We start from the raw sequence: 19,014 nt of genomic DNA on the forward strand, positions 1-19,014 counted from the left end.
CTTGGAAAATGCTGTCTTGCATCCTTCCAGTAATCAACCAGCTCCACAAAAGAAGAGAAACCCTCATTTGAAGCACAGTGTAAATATGGTGTCCATCCTATACTTAGCTCTGTTGATGGGCTCTTCAGAAATTTCAGTTTAATGTATTCTTGAATGTGTTTTTCCATAGCAAGGGCCTTCCTGGGATCAAACACTCTGACCAGCTTATATGCCTTCTTTGCAGTATGGACATCCCAGTGTTTTGAAAACTTACCAAAGGCAATGTGAAATGCATCATGCAGGTGTTGAAGCACTTTTCTCCTCTGTTGCACGCCCATCTGATTCAACAGCTCATCAGTTTTGGGGAAGTTAAGTTTTTGCAGTTTTGCTGTATGCTGAGACTGCAGTAGGACAGTGAGTGTCCCACAGTACTCTAATAACTGACTAGTTTGATGCATCCCTCTGAGATGTAAGTTAGCTTCACTTTTAGGGTCTCCAGTTTTTCCTCAGTTTCCGTCATCTCTAGGATTTTTATTACAGCCTGAGCTGAAGTGTTCTCAGCCAGAAAGAACTCTTTGTAGAGGTGAATTTGTTCACCGTGGTATCATACTGATTCGAACCAGCTATTCCACCTGGCGTTTCCTGCCTTATGGACCCTTGATCAGTACAATCTTTTTCAGTGAGAAGATGGTTACCCATCTCCTTTTCCTGGTAGGCTTCTTGAAGAAGGCAGACTTCATCCACATCGCTAGTGATGCAGCCTCACTGAAGTATTTATAGTGCTGCCAGGCCTCTCCCATCAAATTGGTGACATGACACAAACAGGTTGAGCGCACACTGTTAGGCATAACCTCTTTTAAAACCTCCTGGTATGCTTTCAGACAGTATGATGCATTGTCTGTTACCACTGCTAAAATGTCGGTAAGATTCAGCGAAGTGTTCTGAAGGGACTGAAGTACTGCCTGTTAAAAGGTGGAAAAGTTGCAGCTCTCCATAAAGAACATGTGCCAGAAAGTGTTGGTCTTCAGTACCTGTAATTGTTATTATGTAAATTATTTCTAATGATTCTTAAACATTAAATGTTTACAGATTGAAAATGTATGTCATTACCTCTGTAGCTCATTTTCAAAAGAACCCTTTAACAACCAATGCCATTCACTAACAACATTTTTGTTTGGGAAAGACTTTTAATACCTGTTAAGTATAATTTAATCTGTTCAATGACTTACAGTGTATATATCAGGTACAATTAGAACTGCCAACATAAAAGAATTACCATACAGCCAAATGTTTACTCACCTATCACTGTGTTGAGAACACTGTGGTCTTGGCTATCAGTGGTTTCATTAATTACAACACAAATTTTTTGAAGAACGGCATCCATATGTTGTTCAAAGACACGGGGCAAATGAATTCAATGAAAACTGCTCTCATTATCTGGCAGTGCATCTCCCTGTTTATAATGCTTAATAATGAAAGGATGCATCTTCGTCATTTTTTCTAGCGATATGTCTGACACAGCACACATGGTCACAAGGTCCTCCACAAACTGGCGTCTTGCATCTGACGATTTTGTTGTTTCCTCTATTGTTACCTGAAGGGAAACACTCCTTGGTCTCAATTTCTCCTTGTTCTTGAGATGGGTTTTAGATTTGATGTCGTCACTGCAAGAATCTGTGGTATGCTGGGAAAACTTTTTGTCCAGATTTGTAGAAGTCACCAGGATATTATTGTGGCCTTAATTTTGCAGTTAAGCTCGTGTTTCTTAGTTTTTTTGGACATAGTTGGGGTATCTGATACTGCTTGCTTTCGACATTTCCGTCTGTCTAATGCAGCCTAGCTAACTCTCATGCTCTTAACGAGAATACATACAGAAACACGCACACAAACACTGGCACGACTGGATTTCTATGAAGAAATTGCTTTCACTTAAGAAAAACAATCTAGAAAGTAGTATCTGGATGACAGAACTTCAGATTTCTCATACATTTAATATATTGGGAAGTTTTATAACGGTCACCTCTTCAGTCTCTAAATTCTGCACATTTGTTTTTAAATCTAAAATCTGTTTTTATGTGTTGATTTCGTGATTCTGTCTGTGTTCTCCACACTTTGGAAATCATAGGTCCCAACTGGTGAAAATAAATCTCTGGTTGGGTCCACAGTCCGTTTTGTAACAGTCAAATGGCAAAGTTCAGTGTCGCAGACCTTGAGGCCTAGGCCAGCTGGCTGCCCAGTCTCTTCAGGGCATTCTACAAAATCTCTGCCGAGTCCTCTAATATAATGTTAGAAATTTTTCAATCCTTTGATTCCAAGGGGCAGTTGCTGCCTCAGATGTAGGAATCAGTGATGACATTTGCTTTTAAAAGAGATGAATTAAAGTACACATGCTGCAGTTTATCATGTAACATATGTCATGTCCCACCTTTTGAACAGAAGATGTGTACTTTAAGTGCTCTGAGCTTGCATTATGAAAATGAATTGAATAGAAAGTAATAGCTATCAAATATTAAAGCCATGCCCAAATTTCAGTGCCTTATGCTAGACAAATAAACAAAAGTTTATTATTAACCCTTTAACCGCCAACTCCCTAAATATTCCCCAAGCCAGGCGAAATCTGAACAATTTTCGTTTTTTTACTTTTTTACATTTTTTTTTACATTTTTTACATTTATTCAAGCAGTATTGACCACTAAATGTTGTGCAAGTTGCCAGTGTATACACGAAATCTATAAATGTAACCTGAATTCTCAGCTAAGCAAAACATCTTGATACCAAACCGTGCCCTTTTCAATGGTAGATACTGTCGAAACTGTAAGCGGCCCTTCCACGACAATAAACTTTCATCAACTGCAACTGACGGTCCTGGCATGTAGGGCAACTGAAATGCTTCAAATAAATGATCAATCAAAGGACGTAGCTTGAACAAGTGGTCGCGGTTTGGATCTTTCTTATCTGGCTCGTTTTTGTTGTCATTCAAATGAAAGAATTTCAGCAGCAAAGAGAATCGGTTACGTGTCATGACAGCTGCAAAAATAGGTGTTGCATACATAGGATCTGTAGACCAGTACATCTCAATATCTGGTTTTCTGATTATTCCCATCAACATCAAAATCCCAATGAATTTTTTCATTTCGTTTTCATCAGTGTCAAACCAAGCACGAACACGGGAATGTGGAGGTAAATTGGGATTTTTCTCAATAAACTGTGCTGCATACAGATTTGTCTGATGAACAAAATGTCTGATCAAATCAGGTGACACAAACAGCTCATAAAACTGCTCAGCAGTGTAATTGTTTACATCAACAATAAAGCCACACGTTCCCTCAAACGAATGCAGAAAAGGTAGTTCACCACGGGCAGCAGCCCAGCTGAGATGCTGGGGATACACCCACTCAGCGCCGTCATCCGATGCGTCTTCATTCACAGTATCATGCAGCGCACGTTGCTGCTCATCACTGTCGCTAAAATCTTCTTCAGAACTGCTACAATCATGATCAGAACTGTCCAAAATCGCCTGCAAAGCCTCACTTGAAGTCAGTTTACGTTTCGCCATATTCACAGCTGTTACATGCGAATCACGTCACATGACCGGCCAAAACAACCACAGACTTGTCGAAATACAACGTAGTAATAATACCCACGCCAAACCGTCAGTTATACTACTTGCCAGGCATTCATATAACCACAGGCAAATGTGCCGGATAATTCCGGCAGTATGGCGTTAGCAATAAAACAACGGTGCCGGATATATCCGGCAGAGGGCGGTTAAGGGGTTAAAACAATTTGTCTACTTTTCCTTAATACTTAAATATATAACTAGCTGTGTTACCCAGCATTGCCCAGGAGATTTCTTAAAAGTGTGGGACTTGGTTATAGTGCTGAGGTTTAATTGGACGCATCAGAAGTACTATGTGGGTAAATGAGTACTTTTCTGTATACAGTATTTTTTTCCCCTTCATCCTGGGACTAATATTATTAAAGCATTGGTGCTCCTTATCCTTTGAAAAACCTACCATACATTTTTTAAGTCCTTTTAATCCTGAGCTGAAGCCTAACCCAGTAAACACAGAGTGCAAGGCAGGAGCAATCCCTGTACAAGGTGCCAGCATATTATAGGGTGCACACACATTAACAAACCACAGCCAGTGCATCTTCACCAGTCCACCAAACCTGCAGGTCTCTGGACTGTAAGAGGAAAGTGGAGCACCTGGAGCATGCCTATGCAGACATGGGGAGAACATGCAAACTCCATACAGGGAGGACTTGGGATAGAAACCAGTGCTACCCCCTCTTGAGCATGCTACACACAGTTGCACATGAGTAAAACATTCCTGCTATAGATCAGTTCTTGCTTTTCCTAGTGAATTGGCTTTTGTTAGAGGTCATTGTAAAACACAATTTTAGAGGAAACTTGTATTTTTTTTTTTATTCAAACAGGTAAGTAGTAGGAATAATGGGAATTGTGGGTATAAATATAGTTTCTCACTGTAACATATCCTGTAAAAGTGATAGCTTCAGTGAACCAATTATATATAGCACTAGCAAAATACCCGCGCTTCGCAGCGGAGAAGTAGTGTGTTAGAGGTTATGAAAAAGAAAAGGAAACATTTTAAAAATAACGTAACATGATTGTCAATGTAATTGTGTTGTCATTGTTATGAGTGTTGCTGTCTTTTATATACAGTAATCCCTCGCTATATCGCGCTTCGCCTTTCGCGGCTTCACTCCATCGCGGATTTTATATGTAAGCATATTTAAATATATATCGCGGATTTTTTGCTGGTTCGCGGATTTCTGCGGACAATGGGTCTTTTAATTTCTGGTACATGCTTCCTCAGTTGGTTTGCCCAGTTGATTTCATACAAGGGACGCTATTGGTGGATGGCTGAGAAGCTACCCATCTTACTTTTCTTTCTCTCTCTTGCACTGACTCTCTCTGATCCTGACGTAGGGGGTGTGAGCAGGGGGGCTGTTCGCACACCTAGACGATACAGACGCTCGTCTAAAAATGCTGAAAGATTATCTTCACGCTGCTATCTTTTGTGCAGCTGCTTCCTGAAACGACCTGCTGCACGGTGCGTCGCATACTTAAAAGCTCGAAGGGCACGTATTGATTTTTGACTGAAAAACAAACTGTCTCTCTCTGTCTCTCTCTCTCTCTCTCTCTCTCCCCCTGCTCCTGACGGAGGGGGTGTGAACTGCCGCCTTCAACAGCTTTGTGCCGCGGTGCTTTGCATACTTAAAAGCCAAACAGCCCTATTGATTTGTTTGCTAGAGATTGTTTTCTCTATCTATGTGACATTCTGTGCTCCTGACACGCACTCCTTTGAAGAGGAAGATATGTTTGCATTCTTTTAATTGTGAGACAGAACTGTCATCTCTGTCTTGTCATGGAGCACAGTTTAAACTTTTGAAAAAGAGACAAATGTTTGTTTGCAGTGTTTGAATAACGTTCCTGTCTCTCTACAACCTCCTGTGTTTTTGCGCAAATCTGTGACCCAAGCATGACAATATAAAAATAACCATATAAACATATAGTTTCTACTTCGCGGATTTTCTTATTTCGCGGGTGGCTCTGGAACGCAACCCCCGCGATGGAGGAGGGATTACTGTAATTCAGTTTGTTGAGAGGTTGTTCAAAAATGTTTTTATAGCGAAACACACTTCTTATTTAGCAGCTGAATTTAAAGGATGTTTGTGAAGAAACAACTGACTTGAAAAATACCAAACATGGCATATATACATTTGTCGTACTAAATTGTGTTCCAAAGTCCAGCAATTTTCTATAAATTTTAAAGAGCAAGATGATTATTTTCAAAAGTTGCTAACTAGTAATTCTTAAACTGTTTAAGTGCACTAATTGTGATTCCATCTTGCATTGCATTGTATAATCTTATTTTCATGTAATTCTGTGTACCAGCAAATAACAATGAACAAGCGTAAACTACCAGAGTTGGCTTCAGTAAGCCTTCCCTGACCCCAAAAAATGAAAAACCTGTTGTACCTTTGGTGTAAAGCCCCAGATGACAACAGCATAAGCAACAGTACAGAGATTCCTCACAGTGGTGTTTCTATGGTAGTACACTTTTTGTAGTCAAAAAATCCCAAGGCACTCCACTATTCTACTAACCACAAAAACATTAAATTTTGCCTGTGTTCTGTATAACATACTTTCAGTGAGAAACTTGATCTTGTTGTGATGAGCACAAAGCCGGTTTCCTGGCTGGAACTGTTGATAACTCGCACAGACCTCATGGTCAGCTTCTCTCAGTCTGTCACTCTCTCTCTCTGCTTTTTATGTAAGTCAGACCTGAAAAGCCCAGGTCGTACAGGTATGTTAAAAAAGACTAACAGTATTGTAATTGTTTGATCAGCTATGGCTGGATAACCTTCTACACTACCTAGTCAAAAGATATTCAAGGTGTGGTTCGGTCATTTTTTTTTAAATAAATATTAACCACATGCCTACCTCTTACATTTGCCAACAATTTTTAATTTTTAATGTGTTCTATACACACCTGTAATCATTCAGTGTTTTCATTTAACCTGACCATCAGGGATGTTTGGTAGTTAAACTTTTAGAATAGTCTGTGCCTTATAAATTCAGCATTCTATAATGCAGATTGTTCCTGCGCCCATGAAAAGGGGGAAAATATTACACCATGGCCATATATAGTCGAGTCTTATTAAAATTTCAGAAACCTCTTTGGTTTATGCAGCTATAAAGAGCTAGCTTTTATAATTTACCAGTGTTTAATTTATTTATCCTTTAAGCATGTGGCTGTAGGTCTTCTGAGGCTCATAGTTTTCATGTTATTCTCATGCCAGTTTTTGCCACTAGAAAAACACATTAGATCTTGGAAATTTCCTCATCCCATCAAATTTTTTAAAGCTGTTTGATTTTGCTTTGTTTGGTGGTGAATGTATCCTCAGAATAAAGCTAGAACATGCAAGTTTCTTATGGTTCAGCAGTGTAGTCCTTTTAATGCCTTTGCTTTTAGCCTGACATTTGACGCTAATTTTAACATGTATACTTTACAGAAACATAACTAGCTTGGAAATAAAAAAAAAATCCACAAGAATTATTAGATGGAAAAATTTAATTATTATTTGCAATGAGATTATGGCCCCACTTGCCTACAAGTTATCTGCAACACCTGTATGGTATGCAGTTAACTGTTTTTTTTATTTATGTTATTCAAAAAGCTTGAATATTTATTCCTGATGATGCATTATGTAAGTAAAAATGTATTGTGTTAAAATATTCAAATTGCTGTTTCTGTTTGACTAATAGACTTTACAGACTATACAAAAATTCTTCTGACTGACTGGTTGAAGACTTAAACATTCTATAAAATTTTAAAGAGCTTTAATGAGATATGGAGGGAGGCACCCAGTTAGTTGAAACTTTGAAGAAACTTGGTTATCCAAAGGCTTCTAAACTGAATGGAGAAGATTTTGATTGGTTGTTTGAAGCAGGAGAAGACCGCTGCTTTCTCCACTGGTTCTGCACTAGTCTAAATAAGCAGCATTTGCTGAATGAGGAAGAGGTAATTGCTTTTGAGAATCTGAAAAAGTCAGGCAAGACAATGTTGGATGAAGATTCTTTGGCTGAGGTTTTGAAGGCATATCAAAACACAGAGTTGAAAATGGAATCTGCAGCACAAGAGAAGATGGAGATTGAGAAGCTGGAAGAAGAAATTCAGTCACTGAAAAAGATGAAAAACCTTAAAGTTCAACGGCGTAACAAACTTCAAGTAATGGCTACTGTGAGCCGAAGTTCTTCTTTAAAGCTTTGTGCAGAAGAACAATTAACTACTAAAGATATTAAGGAAAAAATGGAAATATTAGGAGCAGAGAATGCAAAGTTTAACAGAGAGCTGCAATCGCTTACAGAAACTGTGAAACGACTGACTGATTTCTTTTCTAATGTGTCCAATTCTAGTTCTGAATCGCTGAAATACATGCCTGTCTTCTTATCTCATTTATCCCTTGACAAGTATCTGCATCTAGAGGAACATAATACTAAAGCTCTTGTCTCCTATGCAAAAAAACAGTTCTTTGAAGGAATCTCTGATTTAGTGGAGAGTTCAAATGAAGAGAACTTTCAGTTGTTAGACGTAAGCAGGAATCCACTCTGTGGAGAAGGTAACCAAGTACAAGAGGAACGTCGAAAAGAGATGGCACGGCTGCAGTTTGCCTACATAGTTGCTCAACACCAGTTAGTTGAAAAGAATGCAGAAGAACAAAGCATCCTGGCAGGACTTAACTGGATTAAAGAGAATTTTGTCTTCTCTCCTAGAGCAATGGTAAGAATATTAATAGTTTATCTTAAACAAAAATTGTGAAGTTATGCAATTGATTTTTTTTTTAAACATAAGACAATTTATAGATAATTTTAAGATATCTGCTATTTCATATCATTTTGATATTTCTTACTACTACTTTAATGAGAAGTGTGAAATGCAGCCAGTTTCTTGAAGATCATATTTGTGTGAGATTCTTTTTTTAATTTTTCTTAAAATTTTTGAATTGGTAACATGACCATAATTAAGTGAGCTTTAATGAAGTTAAAATAGAGTTGACTTCAAATTATGCAATGTAATATTTAGGCTTGATTTCAAATTGGGGCTGTTAATAGCGTGCAGATGTATTTCAAGGACAGTTAAATACACATGTTAAAATAAATTTCACAGTAGGCAAATAGTACTTAAACCCTCAGAGGGCAAATATTTTTTTTATTGTTTATTGTATTATGTTTTCTTGTTTATTATTGGGTTATTCACCTTAAAATATCAGTGAGTATGATGCTTTTAAGATTGTACAATCCAGTCAAACACTTAAAGGAGAAGTATAGTAGTTTTCAAGTTGAGTTGTTTTTAAGTGAAACTTTTTTTTTATAGTTTTAAAATATTCAGAACCTGCTCTTAAGATGGTTTCTGTAATGCACTGATCCAAGTATAAAAATAAAAGCCTTAAACCTTGCTCAGTATTTCCTGTTTCAGATTAAGAATGTTCTTGAGTGTTCATCCATTGTTTGAAAATACACCCATATTTTATACTTGCATATCCATATCGTATTAGCGGATAAAATATTTTTGCAATATTTGCCATTTTAATAGAAATCTGGCTGTGCCATTCACCTCATGGCTTGATCAAGACCAATCTTGTAATCCTAGAAGCTCATTTTGTAAATGCTTCAGTTGCTGTTTTAAGAGTGATTCAAGTGGATGGGTAATATTTTCCTCAGGTATTAGACAAACATTATCTGAGTTTTGTAATGTTTCCCATTTTTGCATTATTTTATTTATGTTTATGCATGCCTCAAAATATTTTGAGTGTTCTGCCTGCCTCTGACTATGGTTATTTTCTGTCCTGTTTGGTGCCATCTTCTGATCACATTACCTCCTTTCGTTTTCCTGAGATCATAAAACATCTACGCAAGACAGAATGTAGAGATGAGATGCTCCAACAGATTCAAGCTGAGGGGTAAAAAATGAACAGGATTGTAGAGGTTAAAAGAGGAAAATATATAATCTGATCCTAAGGAATGCTCTGAAAAACTGGTGATGTAACTTGCAGAAATTGTGATTACCATAAGGGGCTGATGAAGCTGTAAAAATTCAACTTTCTTGTTTCGTTTTTTTATCCCAGAAAGCATGCATTTTAAAACAATCTTAAAAGAAAAGGCAACACAGCAATAAACAGCTTTAGGCTTGTTCGTGTTTTCATATTTTTGAACGGAAAATAGTACCAATAATCTGTGATAAAACATATTGCTTCCAGTTTCCTTTTATTGTCATAAAAATACCTTAGAAACACTAAAGGCATGTTTTCTAAAATATTTTTGCTGCTTCAAAGTGGACAAATTTGGTAAATTTTAAGGCTTTTCTTTTTTGGATTGATGTCCTCTAGGCCTGTTTTAAACTGTAAGAAAATGTGCAACTTTTTAAAAAAAAATTTTAAATAAAAACTTTATAAAAAAAAATGCTTCACTTAAAAATGTAATTGGCAAATTAATGCGTATCTGATTGTCAAAAAATAATTTTTACTTTCAAAATATGTAACTTATCTTTTAAATGGCTATAGAGGGCTTGATATTGTGGAACACAGGTAGCTCCACCGCTGTTAGTCCTTATATTAGATGATAAATTATTAATTAAACAAAGGCATAGTTGGTTTTCAGTTGATATGGTAAGAGCAAACTGTTCTTTTTGAAGAGTTATATTTTTTAAATTGTCCTCAACATGAGCAGATAAAGAATTGTTCAGATGGTCAAGGGAATCTCTTTCCACTGCTTGAGAGAGATAACTAAAAATGGCATACGTGCATATTTTTAGTTCAACAGTAAGGTCAGGTTTATACTTCACGCGACACATGCTCCAGTGGACGTTATTGCTATGCAAGCATTGTACTGTTTATACTTTCACACGTACTTTGCGTAAATTTGGAAGATTCCACCAGGTTACAGTGTGAGATATCATCATGGTGAGAACAGGTTCAGCTTTGCTGTGTTGTGAATTGCCTGAAAAGCCCATTAAATTCCGAGGACACCTTGCCACAATATCTCTGAAAAGGATGGATGTTTAATGATTAAATCCATCAATCCAGGGATGCACCTATTCCAGCTAGCATTGGGCATGAGGCAGAAACAATCCCTGTATGGGGCATCAGCTTATCACAAGGTGAATACGAGCACTCATATACACTAGTGTCATTTTAGTATCACCAAATCCCCAAACCTTCATATCTTTGGAAGGAAAGTGGAGCACACTGTGGAAACCTACCAGGAAAACGTGCAAACTCCAGGTAGAGAACACGAGGGACGTGACTCCCTGTGACTTTATCACACTGCGCCAAACCCCCGACGTTTTGCTGGTACTGCAACTCATGCATGTGTTGCGGTAATCTTTGAGAATGTGCTTTGAGGACCCGTCAAATGAAAGCAGGGAATATGTGGCAGCCATGATGCGTGTGCAAATGTGTTCTGATCGTGAAGTATAAACCAGCCCTAAAAAGTGTATGCAAATTGTAGGCAGGCTCAAACAAAATGAGACTTCTTGAAAATGCAATGAGGCAGACTAGGTGTCATCAGAAGCATACCTTTGCAGACAACTGACTCAGGACCAGAATTTTGAATGGAAGCTATCTATCTATCTATCTATCTAAATGAATAGAACCATGACAAGTAATTTGAGTATAGCTCTATTTATCTCTGCTGGAAGAGTGACTTAGTTGTACAGCCTTGAGTAAACTTAGAGGTATAGGTACTTGTTATAATGTCTAATCCATCCTCCTTTTTACTAAAAAAAAAAGGATTTATATGTTTTTTATATTACAGACAAGTGGTGATGACTATGAGTTCAAGGTAAAATTTGGGCGATTAAAGAAGGAACTTCAGAGTACTGAAGAACAGGTGGAATCCCTTCGCAGAGAAAAGCTGTCAGCCACGTTGAGAGAGAATGCTCAGTTCCTTAACGTTCCAGTGGTAAAGGGAGATTTTGACCTGCAGATTGCTCGTCAGGACTACTATATGTCCGGACAGGATGAAGTTTGCACTCAGCTTCTGGAGCAGAAAGCCTCGTTTGAGTTGTTACAACTTGCCTATGAGATGGAATTAAGAAAATACAGACAGTTTCACAAACAGCTTGAAGAAATGGTTTTAGACCTTGAGAGGAGCAGAAGTGAATTAGCAAGGAGATTAGAAACATTCTCTGACCCTGCATTGTCCAAACCTGCCAAGCAACGTAGCATTATTGATTCAAAGGACTTTACATTTCATAGGTTTGTACTTTCCTCTTTTATAAATGTTATATAAAGTAATGTTTTTAATAATAGACTTTAAGCCTGTTTTTGTTGATGTGATAAACATTGAGCCAAGTATCAAATATGCAAACATCTTTTCCAAACCTGCTTTATCCAGCTGAGCATCATGAGAAGCTAAAGCTCTATCCCAAATGCATCTGAGAATGGGGACCCAGGGTGTACTTCATATACATATTTACATGGGGCCAGTTAATCATAGATATGTAAAAATATTTATATAAACAGAATGATGTAATGAATTATTGCACAAAATATAAATGTCACCCTAGAATTATATTTAAAGATTAAATATCTTGAGTTCTTTCATATACGTTACATGGACATTGAAATTGTACTTGACCCCAGTAATACTTAGCAACATTAGAATAAAAAGAACTGTATAAATTCATAATAACCAATGTACTTGTGCGCTTTCACATCACGAATGTGCGTAAAGTAGTGATAACAGCTGCTGTCAGATGTGTTGGGCATTCCTTAAGGTTTATTTATTAGTATTTTGGGACTACTCTGAATAAAGGGTCTGCTAAGTAAATAAATAGTGAAGAACAATGTACTGATTATTAAAATATGGCAGGGGTGCAATGATTAACCAATATTTGATTAATTTAACAGTTTAATCAGTTTAAGTTATGAAGTTATTTTAGACCATTTAATTCTCTTACTGTATTGCTGTGCCTGACACCGACTTGCTTTTTTTTTTTTTTTTTTTTTTTTTTTTTTTTGAACTAAACACATAATGACAGTGTTTAGGTTACTGTTCAGATCATTTTAAATCTAGGAGAAGGATAGGCACTTTCAACAAAAAAATTACTATGGATTGTGAATGTTTTGGGTGAAGAAATTTTCTGAAAATGATGTAATGCTATGCTGAAATTCAAAGGTTTCACATCTGTGACGTTCTGCCCTTTTCAAATCAACCTACTATATCAGCAGCACTAAGGCAAAAACAGCTCACCGATGGTTAGAAGAAATCCTACCGTCTAGTAATAGTACAAGACATGTTAGAAGTCATTGTGATTGAATGGTAACTCTTTCGGCAGTAATTCTTTATCTTTAGCCAGAATAGCGCCTTCCATCTAAAGACTCCAGCCATGCAGAAAAATCTCTTAGCAAGATCACACGAGCCAAAAATCTGCTAGATGCGTTCAGAGTGAGTTGCACTAAGATCTGACTTGTGGATGATGCTATGGTATATCACAATAACAAGTCATTACATAGGAAGACTACTACATGAAATAGGTGGTAAAGAGCCTTACTGAGTAGCTAGGTAAAATGCATGTGTGTGTTCATCAGAATGAGTAAAATATTGTTGCTGCTAATTCACCCACCACCAGGAACTGGGCTTTGACAGGATTATTCACTTGTATGCTCCAAGTTGCAGTCAGGACACAAGTAATATGTTAGACATGGTGAGAGACAATCTGAGTATAAAGAAAAAAAGTAGAATGTGTGGGTGTTCAGGTGTCAGTCAAATATTTAACAGGGCATGTATGCAACTGACTGACTCCTGAATATGTCAATTTGCTCCAATATCTAGGCAGAATTGCATAATATGCTCTTAAATAAAATATTCACTTGATAGTTTCGACAATTTTTTGTTTTTATGTGAAGTCGAAAAAAAATCTTTCTTGCTCTCAGATATTTTTCTGGGATATTTATCATTGGATTAAGTTTGTTATTTAGCAGGGTGTTTCTATGGATCTCTACAGTTATTAATTCATCAATTGCTGCTGTATCTATTATGAAATGTTCTAAAAATGTTATCTCCTGAAGCTTTTGGAATAAGGCTTCACCAGGCATTTCATATTTATGATGACACAGATGTTCACTGGCAAACTTAAGACTGGCCTGTTCATGTTCCTTCTTGAACAGGGGGACCTTGCGGGAACTGCAAGATTTTGGTCCATTACAGCATAGTGTGTTACCAGTGATGTTCTTGGTGACTGTGTCCCAACTTCCTTCAGATCATTAATAAGCTCCTCCTGTGTAGTTTTAGGCTGATCACCTTTCTCATGATCATCCTCACCCCATCAAGATCTTGCATGCAGAACCAGACCATGGGGGATTGATGGTCATTTTATATTTCTTCCATTTCCGAATAATTGCAACAATAGTTGTCATCTTCGCACTAAACTTCTTGCTGATGGTCTTGTAGCCCATTCTGGCCTTGTGCAGGTCTACAATCTTGTCCCTGACGTCCTTTGACAGCTCTTTGGTCTTGCCCATGATGGTGGAGAGGTTTGAATGGAAGAAATTGATTCTATGAACAGGTGTGCTTTATACACAGAACAAGTTGTGATCAGGAGTATCTGTAATTGATTGATTGATTGTAATCTGTGTGCCACATGAGCATGCAGCCAATCTGTCGGAGCCAGAATTCTGGTTGGGTTTTTGGGGATCAAACACTTATTTCTCTCAATGACATGTAAATCGATTAACTTTTATGTAATGTGTTTTTTTCTGGATTTTTGGTTAATATTCTGTCTCTCTCCATTAAAATGATACTATCATAAAAAATAGAGACATTCTATTTCTTTGTAAGTGAGCAAACTTAAAAATTCAGCAGGGGATCAAGTACTATATAACAGGCATGTCAAACACACGACCCCTGGGCCGCGTGCGGCCCGCAACAGAAATCTGTCCGGCCCGCATGACAGATTATAGTTAGCACTGAACTTGTACAAAATGATTACTATCGTTTGTGATTGAATCATTCTGCATCTTCGGTGTTACTTATTGACTTTTCTTCTGCCTTCTGACAAAAGCGCGTTTTCCCATGGCATTACGGTACTGGAAACGTCATCTGCTAGTATAGCCACGAGCCTTGACCAAAGTTAATGAGCCGCAGCGTCACAACTGAAGTGCTAGGCTGCAGCAGGGGTGGTCTTAGGCATGTGCAAACTGTGCACCTGCACAGTGCCGCCAAATCCCAGAGGCCGCCACGCCAATATATATTGAATATAAAACAGAAAGAGAAAACAATGACACAGCTGATGGCAATGTGGCCGAAAAACATTATGTTTCTTGTTAATTAGTACGCTGTATTTACAAATGTCGCTAGAGTCAGAGTAGTAAGCTATATGTAGTATTATAATGTTTTGCCGTAATGAAAATATCATGGGCCGCCACTTGGTTTTCAAGTTACGGACACGCGTATATAGAAGCGTGTCATGAGCACGTGGCGGCTGTGCAGTGTCCGCAACGGATGTGGCCATCCGCCGTGCATAAGATACCGTGTTGACATTACCAGGCAAAGGGCCACCGATTCTTTCTCTGCCCAGGGCCGCCACGAGCCTAGAGCCGCCCCTGCTAAGGCTACACTACTGACTGGGCAGCTGAGACTGGCCACTGGGCAGAACTGACCATCATGAGTAGTAATAGCCCGCATATTTTCACGTTTTTTTGCTCTAGTTTCATGTAATTTTGTGCTAGTATTGTAACGTTAGTGCAGACTACAGCTGAAGATCTTAAGTGGACGCGAGAAGTTGGTGAGTTGTTTATTAACATATTTTTGTGATTTTGCGTTTGTAAAATTATTGTAGGTCAGGTGGCTTTTTGCATATCGGCTTATTTTACAATATAAACTTTGAAGTAAACTTAGTAAAGTAAAATTTGATTTTTGGAGGATTTATTTTCCAACTTGAATTACTGAGCAATGAATTCAGTGAGCATTTTCGTGATTTCAGTTCACACAAACAGGGCATTGCGCTGTTCTCTTACAACGTTGAGAATGCGCCTGAGAATATCCAAGTGGAATTGATTGAAGTGCAGTCAGATTCTATTCTGAAGGCAAAATACAACGAAGTTGGTGTGCCAGGCTTGTATGCTTACCTGCCACCCTCATATGTGCAGATCCGTAAGTTGGCATCAATTGTTTTTGTTAATGAAAGCTACCAAAACCCCACATCGCTCAAGACTTACCGTCGAGCACCTTTCATCCCTCATAAAAGTTGCAGCTGCACAAGATTTCAAGCCTGATATTGACGAACTGGTTACTAACAAGAGATACCAAGTGTCGGGACAAAAGAAATAAATCTCACACTGTAAGGCTCCTATATAAGCAATGAATATAATGAATATCAATCATCAAGACACTATATAAAAGCGGTCGGGATTGTCCTTCCGTCCCGTGAGTGCAAAGCGTAGTGGCATTCCGCTTATCACAGACTTACTGTTTGCGACTTGCGGTACGAAGCGACGCGATGTGAGCAGAGTTCTGGTGCTCCCATCGTTCCCTTGCTTTTGTGCACGATGCGCTGGAAAAATAGACAAAATTATGTCTGTGGAAATAATTAATGTTGATGGAGTACAAATGCCTCACCGCGTAGTAAATATCAGGGGAGATGGTGCTTGCTTATTCTCATCTATAGCTTATTTAGTGCATGAAACTCCGTCTTTAGCGGTACAGATTCGGGCTGACATTGTACAACATGTTTTAAGTAATTGGTCAAGGTTTCAGCCATTTACAATGATGCCGTCAGGAATCTCTTATACAAATGAGCTTCAGTATCTCACTGAAATGTCAAAGTCTCAAACTTATGGTACCACTTCTGAGCTAATGGCAGCTGGAGAGTTGTTCCCCAATGAGTTTCAAGTATATTATTATGGAATCCTACGCTCCAAGTTTGGACAGGCACTCGAGGGGATTAAAAAAAACTTAGGTTTTCGGGAGATGTTATGAATGGGCACTTTGATGTTCTCATTCCTTACACTTACATGCCTGATGTACACATGGAGCGCCCACAAATTGAGGATAAAAGTCGGTTGCCTTAAAAGGCGGGTGAGCCTAGTAATATAATAAGGACCTAGCTAAGAGGTTAAGACTCTAATTCTACACTGTTGTATGGAGACTGCATGGAAATAAATTGCTTTTCCTTAAACTTTAAGTGTTGCATTTTTTAAAGTTTTCAGTATTGGAAAGAAAGCTACAGTAACTTTGTATAATAGTATTTGTTACAGTACGGTCCGCTGACGCACGTATGGCAGTCGAAGCGGCCCACCAATGGTAGTGAGTTTGACATGCCTGCTATATAAAATATTAATAATTTTAATAGTTAATTGCACAAAAGTTTTTGTGCTTTTAAAAATTTATTACGTTTAAAGGATGTTTTCAGCTAGTGTGCTAGCTAGACTTTCCCAATTCTTCATGTGTAATTGCAAATATTAATTACCATTTTAATTATGCATTACTTGTTTCTTAACAAAACTGTTACGTATGATACCCTCAAAGATAAACACCATACAAACATTAACAAAAGATGCAAATCTTTCGATCTGAGATCGTTATCATGCAGATAAATGGCCAACATGTTTAACAAGGTCACAAGCAAAGCAATTTTTTGTTTTTTAAGCTAACAATTCTATTGTTCACTAAGTGGTTTAATATAAACTGGGAATTCCTGCAGCTTTTTCAAGGCAGAATAAAAAAAAAAGTGCCAGTTTTATTCCATTGTGAAAGTAGTGTATGCTAAATTAGCCCTGGTGTATGTCTGTCTGTGTATGTTCACCCTGCAGTGGACTGGAGCTCTGTCCAGGGATTGTTCCTGCCTTCTGCATAATGCTAGCTGGCAATATGCTCTGGCATCCCCACGACCTTGCTCAGGGTAAGTGGTTTTGAAAATGGATGGATGAATGGATGGAATTAGTAGAGAGATAAAAATGATTTGTGCACATTTTTAGAGCTGGATGATGTGACTAATCCAGAGCCAATTGCAATTGTTTTACCTTGTGTCACACATTTGAGAGAGTTGAAATGATGTTTGGTTATTAGTTGTTTAATAATTCATAAAAATATTCAAGAAGGGAATGAAGGCTTTGCATTCATCTTCAGATTGTTATAAACATGGCCGCATGAGCCAATCCCTCCATCCATTTTATAACTAGATTATCTTGCTTAGAGTTTCTAAGAGCTGGTTTATTTTTGGCACTCTGGATGCAAGACAGGATATAACCTTGGACAGGGCTCCAGCCTTGTACATATTCACATTTCTGTGTACAATACTGAAAAACAAGCTGTTTTATACACCCATTTCAACATAAAATTTACTTAGTTAGCCAGAACAGTCATTTGGATCAGCTTGTAATGCCTTAAAACAGATCACCAACTCCAGTCCTGGAAGAACACAGTGGCTGCAGGTCTTCATTCTAACCCTTTTCTTAATTAGTGACCTGTTTTTGCTGCTAATTAACTTCTTTTTGAATTAATTTTAATTGACTTGCTTTAAGATTTGTTCCCCTGAAGTTATTCATCATTCCTCTCGATTGCATTATTTCTTTCCTTAAATGCACCCAAACAGAAATGAAATGTGAAATGAGTGAGCCAACAGAAAACCAACTAAGTCATGGCATCAAACTCCAACCAATTTACAGTAACTCTAACCAGTTGTTTAATTAGGCGCCAAGTCTTGTCATTAATTAAATCCATTCTTTAATTGCACGGCTTGTTGCTGCTCTCATTGTGCAATAGCATACATTTCCGAAATTGTTGATTTTTCTCTTTTTTAAGAGCACTGTTAATGTTTTGGGGACCTGAGCAGATCAACATTCCTGAGACCTTCATCTTTCTTTATTTTCAGATATTGTGGACACAGTTCGCTGGTCATGTTTTGGCTCATTTTGAATTATTATATAGCAGCTATTTAAGGAACAAGAAACAAGGGTTCTGAGTAGTGCTGGGCGGTGTACCGGTTCATAAGGAAAACCGTTTTTAATTTTTTTTTTGATATGGATTTTTCTTATACCGCAACACCGGTTTAAATTGCCTAAACGACGTTCGGAACGTGGCGCAGCGGGAAACTGTTCAAGTGGGGACCTTTTTCACTGCTACACCGCTAAACACAGATTTGTTGCACTAGGGCTCTTTTTCACTGCTACACCACCAAATAGTGGGCGGTAGCATAGGTATGCCGCGCGGTGAAAATGGACAGAGAGCATTCCGAAACTGAAGCCTACGATAAAGTTGAACATGATGAACAGAAGAACTTTTGCCGAAAAAAAGGAGTCACATCTGTCGCCTGGAGATACTTTAGTATTAAAAGGTCAGATGTGTAAATACTGTTTCTATACTACTGGATAATACTGCAAGCCAAGTTGTACTTGTTTTATTTGTTTTCAATACAGTGTAATGTACCTGGGTACTGTGTAATAGTGTGACGACATGTTGACTTTATTCTCAACATTTCCACTTTAATCTTAACGCTTATGACG

General features: G+C 37.9%; 1 protein-coding gene across 3 annotated transcripts in view; it reads left to right on the forward strand.

The window, feature by feature from the left end:
• Positions 1-19,014, forward strand: part of haus3 (HAUS augmin-like complex, subunit 3) — a 69,039-nt gene that overhangs the window by 13,164 nt on the left and 36,861 nt on the right. For 2 of the 3 annotated variants that reach the window (XR_007935156.1, XM_028801639.2), the window contains exons 1-2: positions 7,361-8,291; positions 11,324-11,766. Coding sequence is in view for 2 of the 3 variants with exons in the window: in XM_028801639.2 (XP_028657472.1) it covers positions 7,362-8,291; positions 11,324-11,766 (1,373 nt within the window). In the remaining variant the exon portion in view is untranslated. Of the gene's footprint in view, positions 1-7,276; positions 8,292-11,323; positions 11,767-19,014 lie in introns of those variants that run through there. The other variant, XM_028801638.2, reaches the window with a different exon arrangement.

This window comes from Erpetoichthys calabaricus, chromosome 5 (genome assembly GCF_900747795.2).
Source record: "Erpetoichthys calabaricus chromosome 5, fErpCal1.3, whole genome shotgun sequence".
Classification (NCBI taxonomy): Eukaryota; Metazoa; Chordata; class Cladistia; order Polypteriformes; family Polypteridae; genus Erpetoichthys; species Erpetoichthys calabaricus.